The sequence below is a fragment of the Tachysurus vachellii genome, chromosome 11 (genome assembly GCF_030014155.1).
Source record: "Tachysurus vachellii isolate PV-2020 chromosome 11, HZAU_Pvac_v1, whole genome shotgun sequence".
Taxonomy (NCBI): Eukaryota; Metazoa; Chordata; class Actinopteri; order Siluriformes; family Bagridae; genus Tachysurus; species Tachysurus vachellii.
In genome coordinates, this window is record NC_083470.1 from 6,899,520 (window position 1) to 6,917,413 (window position 17,894).

The window sequence follows — 17,894 nt, forward strand, 5'->3', positions numbered from 1 at the left end:
AGGTCCACCATGTACAATTCATCTAGAGATCACCAGAAGAAAACCTCCCTCGTAATTTGAATGCCTTCCTTGGTTGTTTTGCTGATTGTCTATGTACACCTGTCTTGTGTTTCTCTTGGTTAATCTACTAGTTTATTAGTTTAGTGTTTTCCCACTTTAGCTGCTTGGTATTTGTTTGGTATTTTATTGTATTGTGGACATTCTTGTTGCCGCTTATGTGTGTGTGTGTGTGGGTGGGTGGATGGATGTGTTTACTATTCAGAGGAACAGCAGTAATAAAAAACGTGTAGCTTAGAGTTCACTATAAATCTTAAATACATAAAAAAATTTTTACTCAGTAGTATCACCAACAATCGCTGCTGCTTCCTTCCAAGATTTATTTTTCCTCAGAATCTCTTTAAACATTTAATGAAAGATTTGAAACGATGGCAAAATAAGGTTTTAAACCTTTTCTTCTACAGTAAATTGAAATTAAAGCAATGAAAGGCACTATAGTTTTGAGTAGGAAACTGAAACACACATCAAATCACATGCACTAGAGGTTTGAGTCAAGGAATCATTTGAGTCAGTTTGCTGACTCAGTGCTGTCATACTGTCACGGCCACCGTGGAGAATTCCACCAAAAGAGCATCTTCCTCATAGTTTGAAAGCCTTCCTTGGTTGTGTTGCTCATGGCCTGTGTACTCCTGTCTTGTGTTTTCCTTGGTTACTCCCATTTTTTAGTTCTGTATTTTTAGCCATGTTTTATGTTTATATGTTTTCAAGCTTTCTGAACCTTGCCTTGAATGTTTTTGCTTTGTTTACACTTTGTCGTAAAAAATAATGAGGGGCTGCACCTTCATCTACCCTGCTCACATTTGTGCTTCTGATTGTTGATTAAAATTGTGGCCAAGGGAAAACGTCTGTTGCAGGCAAATCTCTCAGGCTATAAAATATAAATATAAATATAAATATAAATATAAATATAAATATAAATATAAATATCAGTCATATAAAATTCCAAACCCAACCCTAACCCAACAGACGTTTTCCCCTGGCCACAAGTTTAAAAATAATTAATTGTTGCAAAAGTATGGTTATAAATCATTCATAATTCATTACCAGAAATCGAAACTTTAGTGACTTGCGGAAAAACTGTTGGGAGGTCTAACGGAGGCAGTTTTACAAACTGCTTTTCTATTATTTGAAACATTCTGGATAAGTGTATTATAATTATCTGCAAGACTGAGGTGATTATCACTACAAAACATAATTTCAAGTAAAATCTTTAAAATATCTACTACCCCCCAGTGAAGTATGTTTAAATAAAATATGGCTGTTTGGGTTCTTCATACAACATCTTTTTTAATAATGAAGTTATGCATTAACTAATTCCTCTTTTCTCCATGACGCATATATTCTATTTTTCTTATGAATTTCATTTCAAAATTCAGCCTTCAGGTGCAAAACAACCCCAGTGCAAATTAGCTGGCTTGCAAAAGTACTGACCCCTAGAATTTATCATATTTGTCTGAATAACAAAATATAAATACACATTTTCTTCGTGTAATGTTTTTATTTATTAAACTTACAAAGTCAAAATCAATTATGGTTCAACAAGTTTGAAAAATCAGATTTTCACTTTACAGGTTAACTATCAAAACCTGAAAAATGCTGCTTGCAGAAATATTCAAGCCTCCCAGTGTCTGGAAACCCCAGATGAAAGATACTGTCCTAACAAGGACACCTGAGGATTTCCACTTCAGTTCTAAGGTCATTGAGGAGACATTTTCTTTCATTCTGAATTTAAGGACTTAAAATAAAGACTAAAGAGAATTCTACGGAAGATAAGGTAATAGAATTTCATAACACTTGGATAAATAGAGATGACGTTTAAGCTGCATTACACTAGCCAAGCACTACAAAGACAAGACATGTGAGGGAAGCCATAGTGAGCGGCTGAAGGAGAAATAGTGCACATTTTTTTACAGCATGATTGAGGGCTGTATTTGAGGCTGGCCAGAAAGAAACCATTGCTCAAGAAGAGCTATATAAAAGTATTAGAGTGATCTCTTGAGGATGTGTGGTACAAACTAAACAAAGGCCATAAATCAATTAACACCACCGTTAGGATGAAACATGGTGGTGGTAGCATCGTGCTCTGGGGATGGTTTTCATCATTACAAACTGTTTCGCTTGTCAAGGCAGATTGGTTGGAACAAAAAAGTAGGGTTTTTTACAAAGAGAATCTGCTCCAGTCTGCTATATAAAAAAAGAAAGGCTTGGGGGAAATGTCACCTCACCTCTCAGCTGGACAATGGTCTCAATCAGAAGATCATGAAAGAAGTCTGCCTTCAAAAATGGTCAGAAATCACTCACAAAACTGGCCGGAGCTTAGTACAACAAGCTTAAAGCCGTTACAGCAAAAGGTGGCTCTACCAGGTACGAATATGAAGGGATTGTAGAAGGGTTAGAAAATATGTATCAATCTGGAGGGTGAGAAAACAAACAGATGAACCTAATGAAAAAAATCATTAACTACTTGACACACAGATGTCACTTGGTTCATTCTTTCATCCTCATTAACAAGTAAAATGAATAATATGTAAGGTGTTTTACATGCTTATGTTGAACAGTTAAGATGAAGTGCTGCCTTTATGTAATTCCTAACAAAACATTTAACCATGTGTCCATTAAAGAAAATGCTGACTAAAATCAATACATACAAATGGCAAATATTGACAAAAAACAACACAATGAGCCACCGTGTGTGACCAGAACAGCTTGAGTGTACATTGGCGTAGATTCGACAAGTCTCCGGAACCTTCTTCAAAATGATTACCTCTCTGGTGCCTTGGTGATGGTGTTACAGAGAGCTGTGGAACACATCACTACAACAAAATTTCCCAGAGGTATTCAACAAGGACGAAATCTGGCGAGTTTGTAAACCCTAGCATATAATTCTATATAATCTTTATCAGACTTCTGAAACCATTCAGTGAGCCGTTATGCCTTGTGGATGAGAAATTATTAGCACTCAGAGCTTTTTATTTTGCTTTTTGCCTTTTTTCCTGATACAAATAATTAATTGTATCATTAATTGGACCTGCTCTGCATTTTTAGATATAAAACATGCTAGAATGTTCCATGTTGTATTCTATATTATGTGTTACACCTGTCTGAACACCTTTAATTTTTCTCCACTCATTTATTCTGCTTTAATTTGCAACCCGCATGTAGGTGTGCATTAATAGTGCCATGGTTTCTATATTCTACATACATACTGGAAAATCCTAAACATTTCCTCGTTAAGGTGGCCGGTAGACAAATCAGATACCTGTGGTCAGGGGTCCTCATATCCACGGAAGAGAATTTGTTGTGTCAATGCAGTAACATAAGTGTTTTTATAATTTTTTGTGTCAATCATTCTTTGGCAGCTCAGTAACAGCTGTGCATGGCTAATCATTTAAATATCTTAAGTCAGAAACAGCAGCGCATGAGGGAATCGTCTTAATACATAATTTCCATCTTTAATTTATCCCCCCACCCATTTTTTTCCTCTTCTCACACTCACATTTTATCTCTCACTCTTTTCTTGATACCAATCAAAACCATCCAGAAGTTTCTATGTTACACATATTACTTCTTACTGTATGTGTGAAGCAGGACCACTAGCATGATAATCAGGAAAAATGTAGGTTTTCTGAAATCCCTTCATTCCTTCCCCTTTCATTCCTGTCATGATTGTCAATTCTGCCTTCTGTTGATTCCGAGCTCTGCAGACTGATAAGCCTTTCATCTCTGTGGACTCACGTCTGTATCGATCAGCAGGATCTACTTTCACCAAACTAGGCCCAAGGCATGTGGAAGTACTCACTGGGCTTCCTCATCATGCTTTATCCTATCATCCAAAAAGTAGTATCATGCTGATACTGAAAACCATGATTATATTTAGGGATTGACATTAGTTTCTTAACTCTTAAAGATAAATGTAGACTCTGTGGGCTTTAACACTTTTAGTGTTTCATAAGTATTTCTACTAGTACTAATATCCATAGAAAAACACCCTCCAAAAAAGCAAAATGGGTTCGTTTTTTTTCACACAAATGTTTTTATTGTCAAAGTAAAAGGTGATATCAAACCCATTTCTGCTCTCTGTGACGCCCCGAGTGCTTGTTCATAAGGCTCTACTATATAAAGGTGTCATCTTCGAGCACTAAATTTTCTGTGTAAGGTTATCCCAACAGAAGGAAAAACATCTCACACTGAAAGCCAACAGTGTCCTGACTAAAATCTTTCAGCCGTAATATAATTCATTTGTTTGTACTAATTGAAAATGTCTGATAAGTCGTTTTCCACTCTGCTGGCAGAACAGAACACCAGTGAACTGGTAAAAAGGGTTAATTCGTATTAGATGAGGTATTTTATATTACTTTAGAACTGAATTACGTAAGGCTCTGTTCAAAGTGAGCTTTCTCAGGGGAGAAACCTTTCAAAACATTTCCATCACGAAAGCACGGTTATGCCATTATTCACCTGAGGTGTTTTTTTGTAAAAGTCATCACATAAAAGTCGTCATCTCGTTCATAATTAATGACTTTTTGATTAGATAATGCTGGGAGCCACATAGTATGCCACCTCTGAAGAGAAACATCGAGAATATATTTTGTCTTCTGGCCTGACCTTAAGTTGCAATGAGTTCCACCCATGAAAACAAACAAGCTCTATTTGTCATGTCATGAAGACTTGGCACGATTCACAAAGAAAAAAAAACAGCCATCATTCTTTTGCGATTTGTAGCCTAAGAGTAAATGAGTCTAACACGATCTATGTACTATAATGCTACAAGAATTTATTCAACCGTGACAAGAAGCAGCTAGATGATGAGAAGGCATGAGGATGCATGAGAAGCCATCAAGGTTTTTGCCAAGTTCAGCAATGATGGTCAGTGCTATGCTATGTATTTACCCTGAATACAGCTCTGTATCTAAAATGAATTGAATGAATAAAATGAGTGAAATGACACTCCAGTAAAGGTTTGCCTAAAATGTTGTGAATTTACAGCATCATTACTACTTTATCAAAGTATGTGGTTATGAATTGTCCTTCAAAAACACTGCAAAATTATTTTTCTCCCAGTTCAACCAGCAGATCGAGATATGAACTTTACGGTCATCTCAATATCGCTATGCTCTGAGTCTAGTTTTCAGACAGAAATATAGCTTCACTTTAAAAGCATGTTTCTAATAGTCCTGTCGAGTTGGCAGGTCTGCATTACTTATGTTTTTTATTAAATCTGTGCTTTATTTCTGAAAGGATCTACTAAAAAGTCCCACCTAATACCCAATGCTGTTATTCCATAGTCTCTTTTTTCCCAAACAATAAACTCAGCATCTGCGAAATAAGTCAAACTTCAAACCTTAAAGCTTTACAAAATCTGGCACCTAAAGAGGAGGCAATGTGTCTTCAATAACACCTGAAGTGTTATACAACGAAAACAAATGAACCTCCCATAAACATTCTGCCTTTCACAAACAGCCTAATTATTACCTGTATGGAATGCGCAATCATATCATTTAATAAGAGTAAATAAGCAAACATAAGATTTAATTAATGGTGTTTTCACAGATGTGTTGGGGATGCAAACATTTTAATTAATTCAGTTGAAGCGGTTGCAGACTATTAAACATAAATAAAGTGGAACAGGCTTGATACTGAGACTGTCAACCTTGAGATGTTTCGTTTGCTATATGAAACGAAGGTGTGGTATAATGAGAACTTAATGTATAATTAATCTAATTTTGCATAATTATTTAATTATGGTGGTCTGTGTATTAAAAACTAATAACGGAATGCAGTTTCTTCCTATTAAGGTACAAATGAAAATCAATATCAAAATATAGATTTATCATTATTATTCTTGACTCTATACAAAAAATGACAACATGCACAATATATTTATCTCAAGGAGGATAATAATAATACTTTAAACATTGTTGAGCTGTTGTCATGCAAGACTAAATTTTGGATCATTAAAATCTATCTCTGTCTAAATACTGATCCTCTTGACTTACATGCTGATCCTATTTCACTTAAAACATTACAGCCTCTCTTAAATTATTTTCTTTTTTTGCTGATACAGTAGCTATAGCTTGTATGGTGACTTTACCACTAACGATGAAAAGAACACTGTGGTATTTTCAGTCAGAATGATTTTCTCAGCTTTACCCCAAGCACAAAAACTCTGTGTTTTCTCTGGCTAAACATCAGCAAAGATTCATCTTTAATACACTGTTTTAGCATGATTTCACAAATGCAGTGTTTATACTGTTTAAATCAAACCCTGGTGTTTTTTTTTTGGTTCATTTAGGTAAAAAAACACACCAATGCACTGGATAAAATCAAACAGCGAGTCAAGAGTTTGAGGTGGTGAGACACTGAGACGGTCTCAGCCTGGTTCCAAGCGAAGTTTGAATGCAGTAAGAAAAGCAATTTAACTTGAAATCGACCCAACTCCAGGAATTGAACCAAACATACTATTGTGGGCTAGGGTTATTTTTCAAGCCTGTAAACTGAGCTTCATCTCGCAAACTGGGCCAAAGGACAGAGCAGAAATGTCATGAATTCTGGATATTTGGTCCAAAAAGAACAAAAAGAGAAAATCATCAGTAGGTGTTAGGACATTTTGAGCTCTAAATGCCAAAGTTAATGTGAAACTAAACCAAACCAAGAGTTTCAATATAAATTGCTGTTGTCAATCAATTCACATCTGAGACACCCATACTGTTCTGCTTAGGCACAAACGAGTTTTGTAGTTTTAGTTATCTATCCATCCATCAATCCATTTATCCATCCATCCATCCATCCATCCATCCATCCATCCATCCATCCATCCATATATCCATCCATGAACACACACACATACACCAAACCATTTACACATTATAGACAATTTAGAGATGTCAATCAGCCTATTATGCATGTCTTTGGATTGGGGGAGGATTCCCTGAGGCATGGGAAGCACATGCAACATCTGTACACAAGGGGGAAGTGGGATTCGTACCAACAACCACAGAGGTGCGAGACAAATGAATGATTATTATTTCACACTTAATATTATTATTACACACAAATATTTGAAATCGTGTTGCCGGGGAACGTTGAATACTTTTTAAAACTTTAGTGACACCTTTAATCTGCCTCTTTTGGCACTCTGCCTCAGAGTGTTGTAAAATTCCACATATTAAAGTGTTAGTCGTCTCACACAGCTGAGACAAGTGGCTCTGGGAAGACACCGGGGGGACGACAAGCTTCATCCCCTCTAAATGTGAAGTGATATGTGAAGTGTGGAGGGAACCAGACTGCTTAGGGCAGTGAACCAAGTCTCCTATCAGAAGCAAGACAGCAAGACTGTGATAGCAGCAAATTGGAAATAAAAGTGAGCAAAATGTCCTAAATCTACCTGGAATATCCCAGCGTAAAGCTTTAGTTCCGTATTTCTAATACAGCCACGTAAAGCTATTTAAAATACCTCATTCGTTTAATGTTGTTCAATGGAGTAAGCTTAATGGACAGAGAATAAGTATTGGTCTAGAACGAACAGAATGAGTGAATGATTGTTTTGTCTACTTTCCGTATGCCGAAATTCAACATCAAAATGTAGAGAAATTAATTCATATTGACGTGTCACTGAAAACATGGTAGTGACATAAGTGACATAAGTGTGTTATAATCAATCAATAAATCAATCAGTCAATACATTCATTCATTCATTCATTCATATTCTACCGCTTATCCGAACTATTCTCGGACTACGGGGAGCCTGTGCCTATCTCAGGCGTCATTGGGCATCCAGGCAGGATTCAATCAATACATCAATTAAATAAATTATTTATTTGTATAGCGCGTTTAACAACTGACATTGTCTGAAAGCAGCTTTACAGAACTATAGGAAACAGAACACAAATTGTAAAGTGGTTCAATCTAGTAAGCTTAATAGATGGAGAATATGAATATGAATATATATTATAGTTTATATATTTCTATTTCTAGTAGTTTTATATACACAATAATTGACCAAACGGCATTAATTATGACTCAATGTAATCTAATATAGGAGCCCTACATGGCTATGTACAGATTATCCAGGTCTTAAATAGAAACTGAAGGTTTAAGCCAATCTTAAAGGATAGTTTTCTTTGCTCCTTTGAGTATGGCAAGAAGAGCTACAGGAGTCTCGTGATTCTATGTTCAGACTAGGAAAACATGCTGGACTAGTTTGAATAAGAAACTTGGTAAATGAATTAAGTGACTATGAGTTATGCTCTAAAGGTGGCTCAGGGCCAGTGAATGTGTTAATAGTATGAGGTGGAACTGAGGAAGGGTTCTGTGGGAAACAGATGCTGGATGTGCAGGAGTACCGAGTCTAACATCTCTCTAATCTAAGTGATGATATTGTGCCCTTGAGCTACACCCTCCAATCAATCTTCTTTGGTCCTGAACATCTGGCCAAATGCAGAAGCAAAATGTAATTGATTCTGAGATATCTCGTACATGTTACACCTCAACTATTCACTTATCCTTCTTGTCTCCCTAGAAATAGGATGTTGTTGGCTTTTGACCTCCTTTGGTAATTCTTGTGTTGCTCTATTATAAAAGGAAACAACAGGAAATGCGGCAAAGGAGAGACGAATGCTAATGAACTTGTACCATCTGTGCAAAGTTTCCAAAGGTCAAATCTAACTGGTCTGCTGAACAGTCATGCTTAGAGCGTTGATGCTACAGTTTAGATAGTGGGAAAAATACATTCTTCAGCTGTACCCAGTTCTGTTTTCTCTCTTATCTTCATGGGAAAGTTACTTAATCTGTTGATCCTTTAACTCATTAGTCATGGTAGAGATAATAAGATAAACCCAAGTTGCTCTACATAATACATTATATTTTTAAGTGTGTATGTTTGTGAAAGCGCAAAATGCATCATGCACTCACGCTTTCCATCTGGCTTTCTCCGCTACAGGTATTTTCTTGCATCGTGGGGCCCTCGGCTCAAACAGAGCGGCCCGGACACTGGGAGAAAAGCTTTCTGCAAGAGATCAGATAAAAAAAAAAATCAGTCCCTTGATGAAATATTTAACAAACATGAATGATGTTTGTGAAAGAAGCAGACAATTGCAGCAGCAAGACTTGAATTTGATGTTCTAATGCATGTGCCATGCTCTTTAAAAAAAAGGTGAGTATTAGATGAGACAAAAATTCTCAAGGCCTTGAGAATTGAAAGTGCTTTGAAAATCCTCATAAATCCCTGCCAATGGAAATGAATAACTCAAGATGATCTGTGTGATACAAAGACAACCATATTACATGTTATAATAACATAATCCTACACCATGATCCATGTACATTGCACTTGTTCTACTGCCAAAGACAGACATCGCCCTTCCAAAGTGACTGACTTTATTACCTTAGTAAGCAAGTACTCATAATAAGCTCTTACGAGCATACTCAAATATCTGACTAAAAGCTGTTCTGATACGCCATTCAGGAAACTCGAATCAGTGAGATTTAATGCTTTTTGTGCCAATCCATGTCTCTGACAAGTAGCTTTCCTTGTTACAGTAGGAAACCACATTACTGGCTTGATTGAACTCACTTGAGATTGAATTGGCCAGACTCAAAATGTTTGGCTTTTGAAGGCACGATTTGGGTTTGGAGACGGCGTGTCTGCTATATTTCAGTTCTCTGCTTTCCTTGCCCGAAAGTTTTTTAAAAAGTAAACATCGAGAAAAATGAAACACAAGACACCAGAATACGAAAAACTTACAAAAACAGGGATTTGAGTGAGAAAATAAGAAAAACAATAAAATATCTTTTATGTCAATCCATGCTGAGGGCCAGATATTTGGATTCTCTGTGTGAGTTTCTGTTTAAAGCCCTGATCGTGTCCTAGTTGTTGAAGACACCTTGTCAAAGGCTTCTTCCCTGTTGTGTGCTCCATTTCTGCTTTGGAACTGTCCAGCACCATGTCCATCAAGGGAATTAAAGCTTTTCTATGCTTGCTTGGATGTAGCCACCAAAACTGTCTTTAAAATCTTCTTTGCTAACTTTCATGCTGACAAAGTCTAAAAATATCAAGCTGTCAAGGAACCGCAAGAGTATCGACTTAAAGTAGAATCTGGGAGCCCATTATATCATGAGAACCCCTGGCTTACTCTATATCTTGAAAATAATGGAAACTCTAATTGGCTGACAAAAACATTACAAGCTACCCAGTTCCCATACACCGTGTCTTGGTGGAGTGATTTATATCAGATCATGCCTGGTTGAAAGTAATCAATGGGCAAATGGTGTATGATCGTCCCTGATGATATACTGTATGAAGTACGTACTGTAAAGCGTGTCATGATGAATTCATCTGTCATATTCATTAAACCTGCACGTAAATATCCGTGATTGGATCTTGAGGCTTCAAAACAAACAGCATGAAACTTGGCCCAAGTCAGTTGGCCTAAAGGAACATAATGTACTCTGGTCTACATTTATGGCATTTGAACAATTGAGGATTGACAGCTGAACAAGCTTAGCTTGGTGGCCCTGGGATATAAACTCATGACCTTCCAATCAGAAGTCCAACACCTTAAAATCTGAGATACCACATACCCTGTGTCCACTTCAAAGTTACAAATATTGTAGTACACATAAACAGAGTTAATAAGTGGAATTTTCAATTGTAGACCGTACTCCACTTGCACTTGACATAACACACACACACGCACACACACACACACACACACACACACACACACACTGCATAGCTTGTACTGAGTTAAATCCACAGATCCATTTGAGATTTGATTAGTTGCGACAAATTGTTTGTGATTACGACTCTTGTTCTTAACACATTGATATCTAGTCTAAAAAGAAATGATTTTGAAAACAACTAATTAGTATTTAAGAGAAACAGCTTCATTATTCTGATTAGGTTCAGAGTACTTGTGTGCACTACACTTGATTTAGCGCCTGCACTTGCACAGAAGCCAAGGTGAAGAGCGGGATGTCAGGTACTGTACATCAAGCTCTTTCACTTCTGACTTGTGAACAAAAATGAACAAATGAGCTTTCTTAACACCTCAGTCACTGATTATATACAGTACACTGTATTACTCATTTGAAAAGTTATTTATTTACCTCATGGATTTTCATGGATTTTTCTATTACATGTCATGAGCAGGAGTAATAACTACACAGAGCAATGGCTATTATCTTTGGAGATCATTCATTATAAACTCTCAACTATACATAGATCGCTCTTTTGAGCCAGAATACCACCATGACATCTAACACAGCAGCAACAGTGCAAATATATAATTTGATTAGGGCAGGGTGTCAGACTCTACTCTAATGGAGGGCCATAACAACGGCGAAAGCACCTAATCAGCCAATTACCTGTGCCTTCATGAGCTGAATGTGCTGTGTTAGACGGGAAAAACATCACAACTACATCCTTTGGAATTTACTTTTAATTAGTATCCAAAGAACATCCAGATTTCCTTATTACAGTTTACCAGAGAGTAATACCAAAGAATAACTTTGTGTGTGTGTGTGTGTGTGTGTGTGTGTGTGTGTGTGTGTGTGTGTATCTTCATATCTTTTCTTTTAATGATAATAATATCCTTCTGAAAGCCGATTGTTCATATTTCAGAATAATTTTTCTGCTTCTTTTAAACACTCCTTAGTCTTATAAGCTCAAGACTTTTGAGATTACAATATTTCAGGTGCACACATTCTTCTCCATGTTTAAATTAGCATTTTTCACATTGTTATTGGACGTTTTGTGTGTGTGTGTGTGTGTGTGTGTGTGTTTGTGTGTGTGTGTGTGTGTGTGTGTGTGTGTGTGATATTGGTTTAACTCTTGTTATCCCCCCAGTTTCCACCTAAAATGGACTGACTATTTCTCCCTTGCTTGTCTTGAGAAGCTCTAGTACATTCAGAAGGTTTCTGGCTCCTTCATGTGGTGGCACTGGGAATGTCCATCCACATTATAAGTTGTATTTAAAGGGCAAAACAAAATCCTTTGGTCACCAAAAAGGCTATTTTATTCTGACTGAGATCTCAACATGTCTATATTCAATAAAACTAAGCAGAAGTGAAATTTTATTTGATTGCTCAGTTCAAAAATGTTGTATGGATATTTATTATATGATCTATAGTTACAGGTATACAGGTGTAGACTTTATATTTTTAATGTAATACTGTAGTTAATGCACTGTTCCCTAGTTTGAGCTTGTGAAAGCCTAAACAGCGTATAACTTCAGGCCTCGATCACTTTCGTGAAGAATCATTTCACAAAATCCTACTGTTATATAACACCATAATTAGAAAGCACAGCTTTAAGAAGTGATATAAAAGATGTAACATTGTAGAGACTTGAAATAAACACCCACTTGATTTATAAACTCAAGAATGTGGCCTCAAAACTTCATTTCCCAAACAAGTTGTCCAGAAACTGTTGTCAGTTTGTTTCTTTCATTCTGTCTCTGTTACACAGAAAGTATTTCAGCATCCTGACACTTCTGATACTATATGTGTGAAGTCAGTAACTTCTTCCTTTCTTGAAGCAAAAAGGAACAAATAGACTTGACTCAAGACTCAACATTCACTCATTATGTTACACGGGAAACAACACTCCTGCTCTTTTATTGAAACGAAACATTTCCTTGCAAATTCCACCATATAAATCGCAGGCCAAAGATAGAGAAAGTTCACAATTGTTGATGGAAAATTTTCCATGGGAAACTCACCATGTTATGCACTGTTTAACTTACAAATGAAACGAAAATAACTTTGTACAAACCAGGCATTTATTCATTTGCTTGTTTATTTAGACGAAGCCTTTATTTGCCACATATAGATTACAGAGAAATTCTTTTCTTTGCGTATCCTAGCTTGTTTAGGGAGTCGGGGTCAGAGGGCGAAGGGTCGGCCCTCATAAGGGGCCCATGGAACAGATAGGATGTGGAAGATTTTAGGTTTAAATATTTTAAAAGTTTAAATATGTCATTAGTTAAAGATTGGCACATTGTAGATGCACATTTTATAGCCATGTTTAATGTTTAATAAAACATTTTCCTTTCATCACTTGTGCTATAGCAACTACACCATTGTTTACTCACAGCTTCTCTGTTTTGAAGATATTCAGACAAAAATTCATCTCATCACAGATTTACAGAAAAACTGCAAAAAGTCCAAGTATTTTGTCCTAAAAATGTTCCTATGTTTGGAAACTAAGAGTTACAGCTTTACAAAACATTGACAATAGAGACTCGTTCAAAAACGCTACATCTCCTTATACGGAATATTTCAGCTGATTTAATCGGTTTATGTAAAGCATCCATGATACAGCGTCCCTCTGTGAGCTTTTACTATAGAAAGAATATCTTACAAAGAGCACATTAATATAAACCTGGCCGCTGTAGATATTGCCACAGCTGCTATTACAGACAGTTACAGTAATAAACACCTCCTGATCACTCAGAATCAAACATTCAGAACTGTTGATATTCCACATTATACTCAAGTTACAAACACAAACACAGACTGATTAGATAAACTTGAACCTACAGATTCTTGCGTAGTGTAACATAATCCCATGACACATTACCAGCTGTGTTGTGTGCTCATACACTATGGCTAAGTCATTATGTGTCATGAGAGAGGACCTTCAGTCCATCTGTTTTGGAGTCAGTCCTGGAAAAAAACAATCTTTTTACTTACTTTACTGTGTGTTTTCCTTTTTTATCTTTTTGTATTTTGCTCATAAAATAGGTTGCATTTATGAATTTTAGTAGATCCTTAAAAAAACTATAAGGTATAAGAATGTCCATTAAAGCTTGACCAGGAATGAGAAGTGTACAGTATTTAGACAAATGTATGCAAAAGAGAAGTGAGATTTGACTAAAAGCTGTTCTGAGTTTAAAGGTTACATTGTTTGCATGGCCATATAGTTCTAAAGTCAGTTTCAGATAGAATTGGAGTTTGGGTGCTTAGGATTGCAGTAAATACTTTGGTTCTCTGTGTGGATATTGACCCACACCCTGCCCCAGGCCAAGAGACCAGCAAAGAGCTCCCACCCTTCTGTAATAACAGACATGTGTGACTCTCATCAGCACTCAAACTAACTTCTTTTGTGCTTTTAGCTGGATTTAATAGTGGATTTTTATTTATTTATTTATTTATTTTTTAGCAAAGGTCAGATTCCATTCAGTTTCAATTTCAGTTGAACAACTGTCTTGCAACTGTTCATGCAACTGTTCATGATCATGATTCATTATACAACCACAAAAGCCAGGAAATGCTGCAAGACATCATGATGGTGTTTATTCTGCACTGTTTATTAAAAAGGCGTGAACTCTGCAAAGTGACATAAATCTTCTTTCTTTTCCAGCACGTTTAATCCGATTAGCAAAGCAATTACAGCAATTGATGCACTAAATTTATGCAGGGATGCACTAAACCTCTCAATTATTCTCATGCTAGATTTGAGATTGACCTAAAATAATAATTTGGATTCAAAGTTGTAGTAATCAACTGTTTATAAACAACTAAATGCATTTTTGTGCCGACGTTCTTTACCAGCTAAAGTTATTTCTACAAATTCTAATCAATAGAGAAATTTGAAACTGCTTTTTTATATGTACACATATGTAACTGCAACTGTACTGACTTTATGTAACTGATATGTATGTGACTGATATGTAACTGACTTTAGGGCTTACATTAAAATCCTTGAAAATGCTGAACAATTTTTTTTAACCCAAATTTCTCCCTCTCAGTTTTAGTCATTGCTCAATTTAGCTTTTAAGTAACTGGAGTAAATGAAAGCCAACATACAGGTGAGCACCATCATTTCGTCATAACCTGTTCATGTAATGCCACAGAATGGCTGGATGTACACTAATGTAGAGAATATAGTAGAGCATTCTTTGGGAACAAGATTATGCCTAGTTGTCAACTAGCATTAATCTAAACCAGAGAGTGAGAGAGAGAGAGAGAGAGAGAGAGAGAGAGAGAGAGAGAGAGAGAGAGAGAGAGAGAGAGAGAGAGAGAGAGAAGAGGCAGTCTAAAAGGCATTAACTTACATTAACATCGGTCCTGAAAACCTCAAACCTAATCATCACTGCTTGACAAAGTTCAACGATTCCTCATCTTTGCCCTTGCCTGGGGTACATTAACACATTAACCTGGGACTGCCAGACATATCTGTCAGCTCTCTGACTCGCTTCTCCATTATAACCGTGTTTGATTAAATGTGCACAATGTGAGCTGAGACTGAGGAAAATGAAAGGACGGCAGACGGAGCACAGACTTTATGGATCTGTTGCTACAAGCAATGGAAACAAAGGCGACTGTGTCCCTTCCTCAATAGTTAGCAAACCATTTAAGCAAACCACAAAGCGTCATTTGCATCTCAGAGGTTAACGTGACACAAGAGTTTCACTGTTCTGAAGAACAATAGATGGCTAAAAGCACGGTGAAAGGTGGGCACATAAACCCAAACTAGAGCCCCCACTTCACTCCCAAGAAAAAGTTCATCTGCTACACATCGTTTGAACGTAAGTTATAGCTGAGAATAACAGATCTTACCTTCAGATTTAAATGTACATAAGCTGAATCTTTGCCGTGATGTTAGTAGGTTTAAATACAGTGCCGAATCAGCATTCATACACAAGCAGCGAAACTAAAATGTTACAGACTGAAATGCAGAAGTTCTGCTGTCATAAATGACATCTTTAGATGGCTAAAATGGTACTATAAATATAACTGATCACATGTCCTTCTGAAACATACCAGTTCTCCGAATCAGTGTAGATCAGAAAGTAACATACAGACAAATCAAATCTTTTCTGAAAACAGTCTACCTTAGGAATTTACAGTAAATGACTCAAACATTAACCATAACTATGAGCTTTTATAGACCTTTATAGGCTTAGCCTCATAAGTGCACGACTTATGACGCAAATCCTGAGTGTAATGGTTAATTTTTATTATTTTAAATGACATTCTCCACGTTTAGTAAATGCAATAACAGCACTTCAGTCAACTTAATCTGATCATAATTACAATTATGGCATTAAAGTAAACATGCAGTTCCACATTTAGTGTGAGTGCTTTCCAGTATGTCAAGCTGGAGGACATTTTATGCATAACTTCATGTAAATGAGACAGCTACATTTCTCCATCACTATGAACATTATAGCCAACACAGTCCATTTACATCATTTAGCAGACCTTCTATCCAGAGCAACTTACATGATCTCATTTTTATACAGCTGAGCAATTGAGGATTAGGGGCCTTGCTCAGGGGCCCAATAGTGGCAGCTTAGTGGGGCTGGGATTTAAACTCACAACCTTCTGATTTGTAGCCCAACACTTTAACCACTAGTCTAACTCTAATGCTTTAATCCTGTGTGAAACATTAGGACTTTAGGACTTATTTATTTATAGTAAGAGAAAGAACATGCCAAACAAGAAAGTGTTACTTTTTTGTTTTCTATTTTTTTTCAATGCAGCCGCAAGTTTTCCGAAGAGGTTGGGCTCCAAAAAGTCACCTTGCACCTGCCTCATGCTGTTCAGTACTATTAACATCCGAAAGATTTACACACACACGCACACGCACACACACACACACACGCGCGCGCGCGCACACAGATGCACAGTATTCCAAATCCAAATCCAGACATAGGACTCTTAGTCATCCTAAAAATATCGACTTCTCTCCTCTGTCCCATCCTCTGCACTGCTGTCAGAACAACAGAAGACAAGAATATTTTAACAACTTACCGTTTTCCCTCAGAAAGGAATGCAGAATGTGACAGAAGAGTTCACCCCCCCTCCCTTAGGGATTCAGCTGCAATACAGTCCACACCAGAGAGGCAGAAAAAGTGTCCCCCAGTGTTTCCTGTGCTAGGGAGACTCAGTGCTCTGTGGTTTAAGGATGCAACAACAACAGTGTTCCCAGTGTCTAAACCAATCACGTTGCTCCACTGCCCTCTAAGGCCCGCCCCCTCCCCCTTAGCTCCTCATGCTGAAGCTGGAACCAGAGCAAAGGCTTCTGCAGCATCACAGCAGGACACCAGCATTGACCACTGAGCCACGACTCACAAGCTCCGATGATGATTAGTGGGTTGATGAACACATCATTTATCATTAATGCACAGGGGGAAGTTTTACGTCATTGTCCCATTCAAGCCGTCTGACTCTGTGCTTTCATGCTGTGCAAGGGCTTTGGTTTAAAAGCTGAATGTTTGATTTGTAACTTAATCCCCAAATCGGATGGCTATGACATCAGGCTGCAGGTTATTTTACGTCAGAGATCATTAACGATAGCTCATTGTTTTCTTTCCCACAGTCTGGACCATCAGCATCACTGACAGTGGCGTCAAACAACCCAAACACTAACGAAATCCTCAGGGCTAAAATATTTGCTCTGGGTAATTTGTTGGAACTTAAATAATACATTCAGGAAAAGTTTGTTTATTTTTACAGTCTCAAATAAATATTTTATCTAGCTTTGCTTGCCCGGAGGAATGAAAGGAATCATTAAACTTATCCAAGAATTCTGTTGTTAGATAACAAGATCTTGATGAACAGAAATTATAGGGTAACATACACAAATATATATACACAAACATTAAAAGAAATCTATTTTATGGCATGCCATGGAGTCCTCTTGGTCATTATTTAGCTTACTGACTGGGTGGAAAAGTCTCATATGTGAAGCAAATAAGGGTCTGTACAGAAACATAATGTTTTTCTCTTGGTTCCTTGTTAATATTTATAATGTGTACACATTGAAGCAAGATGTAGGTTTTCAGTACTACGGTGCAGCACACGATACTGTACAGTAGCATGGAACAAAT

General features: G+C 37.0%; 1 protein-coding gene across 2 annotated transcripts in view; it reads right to left on the bottom strand.

Moving 5' to 3' along the window:
• pde4d (phosphodiesterase 4D, cAMP-specific) overlaps positions 1–16,936 on the bottom strand; it is a 152,034-nt gene extending 135,098 nt beyond the window's left edge. Inside the window, exons 1-2 of one of the 2 annotated variants that reach the window (XM_060880828.1) lie at positions 16,816–16,936; positions 8,968–9,061 (exon numbers count right to left, since the gene is read on the bottom strand). In XM_060880828.1, coding sequence (XP_060736811.1) covers positions 8,968–9,009 — 42 coding nt within the window. In that variant the 5' untranslated portion in view covers positions 9,010–9,061; positions 16,816–16,936. Of the gene's footprint in view, positions 1–8,967; positions 9,062–15,618; positions 15,643–16,815 lie in introns of those variants that run through there. The other variant, XM_060880829.1, reaches the window with a different exon arrangement.
• Positions 16,937–17,894: the final 958 nt, after the last annotated feature.